A 2,562-nucleotide genomic window follows, 5' to 3' on the forward strand; every position below is an offset into this window, starting at 1 on the left:
CCAACTATATTAATTTATAGAGGTTTTACTGTATATCACTTTGATAAATTTTGAAAAAGTAATTGACCAAAAATTTAATAAACCGATGATGGGTTTGTTAGAATATTAAATAACAAAGAAGCATAACGTTCTTTTTTGTAATTCATATGGTTCACACATCATTTACCGATTATGATTTCTTTAATTTTTATATATTTTTTTTCAAGATTTAACCGCGTGATATATATTTTGATTTTAGTGGCTAAAACGAGTTCCCTTGGAGATCGGGTAGCCACTTGATAGTTTTTGATAAGAACGTTGGACACTTTGATATAAAACCCAATATTTTAGAGGGGTTATTAAATTAATTAGAGATTAGAGATTTATCATGAGATACCCGATTTAAAAGTCGGGCAAGACTGTTTTGGATGACCATATGTTTAGAAGTTAAAAATGCGATCCCCGATAGCTAAAAGCCAAACATGGCGCTAAGACATGAATGGAAGAAACTTGAGAATCTCAGGATATTTTGAAGTAAAATCACACTACTTTTTTTTTGAGTAAAAATCACACTACTTATTACACGCAGAGATATATACACACAGAGATAGAGACATACATAGATTAGAGAATCGAAGGGGGTCGATTTTGAATGCGTGATATGAACTGTTATTCACTCAACCTAATAATCTAGAATCTTCTCAGGTTCTTTCTCATTTTCACTTTGCTCCTTTTTCTACTTATTATAAGCATACACACATACATACATATTTTTGTATTTCTAGTGATGTTACTATTTGTAATTGTTAGGGTTTGATATATGTTAATGGAACAGTGTTGATGTCCTGATGATATGTTTGTGTGTATCTTTCAATCAATTGTGATTGTCTTGCTATCGTTATGCATTTCAAATTAATTTAGTCGAGATTATGATTCGGTAGCTTCTGTGGTTTTGTAGTCGAAGTATGGTGTGAGTATATGAATCAGTTAGTGTTTCGTATTTGTTGTAGCTTGAGACTTGATTACTGTGTTTGCTTTTTTGTAAAGGAGGAATTAGCTCTTCAGGAATTAAGTTGTGTGGCGATTATTTGTTTTGTGATTTCTATTTTCTTGTCGGTGTGTTCGGTTTTTCTGTAATTGGCAGCTTAGTTATGGATTTTCCCAACGATGGTCCTGCTGTACTTCAGTTGCAGAAGTGGGGACCTGATGTGCATCTCAACGTGTCACAATTTCGGGAAGCTTTTATATCTCCAACAAGGGAGCTACTGTTGCTGCTTTCGTATCAGTGCGAGGCTATGCTGCTTCCTCTTGGTAGAATTGATTAAGTCTTATTTGACTTTATTTGTTGTTTGTTTACTTTGTTACTCAAGATACTCGGTATTATTTCTTCTGCAGGGGAAGCTAAAGACTGTGTAGAAACCGATAGTTTAGCAAATAACCACATTTCGAGTTCTGCATCCACCTCTTTGGAAGAGTTGTCAGCCCCTGATAGGTCAGATTCAAAGGTGAATATTTCCAGCACCTCTGAATCAATAAATTGCGATGAATATTTACCTTCTGACAACAATTATTCAAATTCGAAAAATCATCCCTTTATTTGTGATGTACACTCACTTGCATGGGGTATTTGTGAGGAAGCCTATGGTCGCCAGGATACAGCTTCAGGTAGAGACCTTCTTTTTGTTTCCGGAAATAATGGAGTGACCGTCCATGTTTTTTATCGACGCAGTGAAGTGACCAAACCAGCTATGGAGGGTGAGCATGGGCAAGGGGTATGGGTAGAGTGGGGACCAATTATTTCTCCAGCATGCAGTACGACAGCTGAAGAAAGTTCCAGTTTGCATGTTGAAACCTCTGGTGGGATAGTTGTGGAAAGTAAAACTAATGGAACTCCACAGGCTCTGGAGAGTCTTTCTTTAGGTGTGGGTGAGGATGGGAAATCAAAAACGATTTCTCAAAAGAGATGGTTGCGTACATTCCTAACCAAACCAGAAATGACGAAATCTGAAGGTATCATATTTACCATGTTACCAGAGGTGTCATTGCTACCTTCCACAGCAAGAATAATTTCGTTTAACCTTTTTGGTTGTGAATCAAAATCTTCACAGTCTTGGAATGATAGTAAACCAATGTTCTACAGAGATGGCAAACAGAGTGATTCAGTTTTAGATGCTGTAAAAAATGCATATATACATGATTCTAGTTCTTCCAGCGCAGTAATTTCCCCTGATGCTCTATTAAAGTTTTTGACTGGTAGTTTAAGAAGTTCATACATATGCTCTGCAGTGTTCTCTAGCAACTCGCACCACTTAATTGGATTTGTTTTGAAATTAGTATATCCGGCACCAGTCGGCCTCAGTGATACATGTAAAAGTGATGAAGATAAAATTGTTATTGTTGTGGCTAGAATAGTCAGCTGTGGAATACAGTGGGTTTGCTTGGCAAGGCTTGCTGAGATTGTAGACAAAGGCCCTACAGTTGAATGGACAGACTTCAAATTTTCAGATGATTTTGTCATTTGTCTTAATGCAGTTGGTCTAATATACTTTTATAGAGCTTATAATCAACAGGCTCAAACTTCTT

The 2,562-nt window shown here is 36.3% G+C and overlaps 1 protein-coding gene across 1 annotated transcript; it reads left to right on the top strand.

The window, feature by feature from the left end:
* Nucleotides 1-406: 406 nt before the first annotated feature.
* On the top strand, nt 407-2,094 carry LOC141716936 (uncharacterized). Its single transcript, XM_074519088.1, has 4 exons — nt 407-684; nt 1,124-1,290; nt 1,375-1,484; nt 1,709-2,094. The coding sequence occupies exons 2-4, from the start codon at nt 1,131-1,133 to the stop codon at nt 1,709-1,711; spliced, it is 273 nt and encodes a 90-aa protein (XP_074375189.1). The 5' UTR covers nt 407-684; nt 1,124-1,130; the 3' UTR covers nt 1,712-2,094.
* The last annotated feature ends 468 nt before the right edge of the window (nt 2,095-2,562 follow it).

This window comes from Apium graveolens, chromosome 4 (genome assembly GCF_009905375.1).
Source record: "Apium graveolens cultivar Ventura chromosome 4, ASM990537v1, whole genome shotgun sequence".
In the NCBI taxonomy this organism is placed as follows: Eukaryota; Viridiplantae; Streptophyta; class Magnoliopsida; order Apiales; family Apiaceae; genus Apium; species Apium graveolens.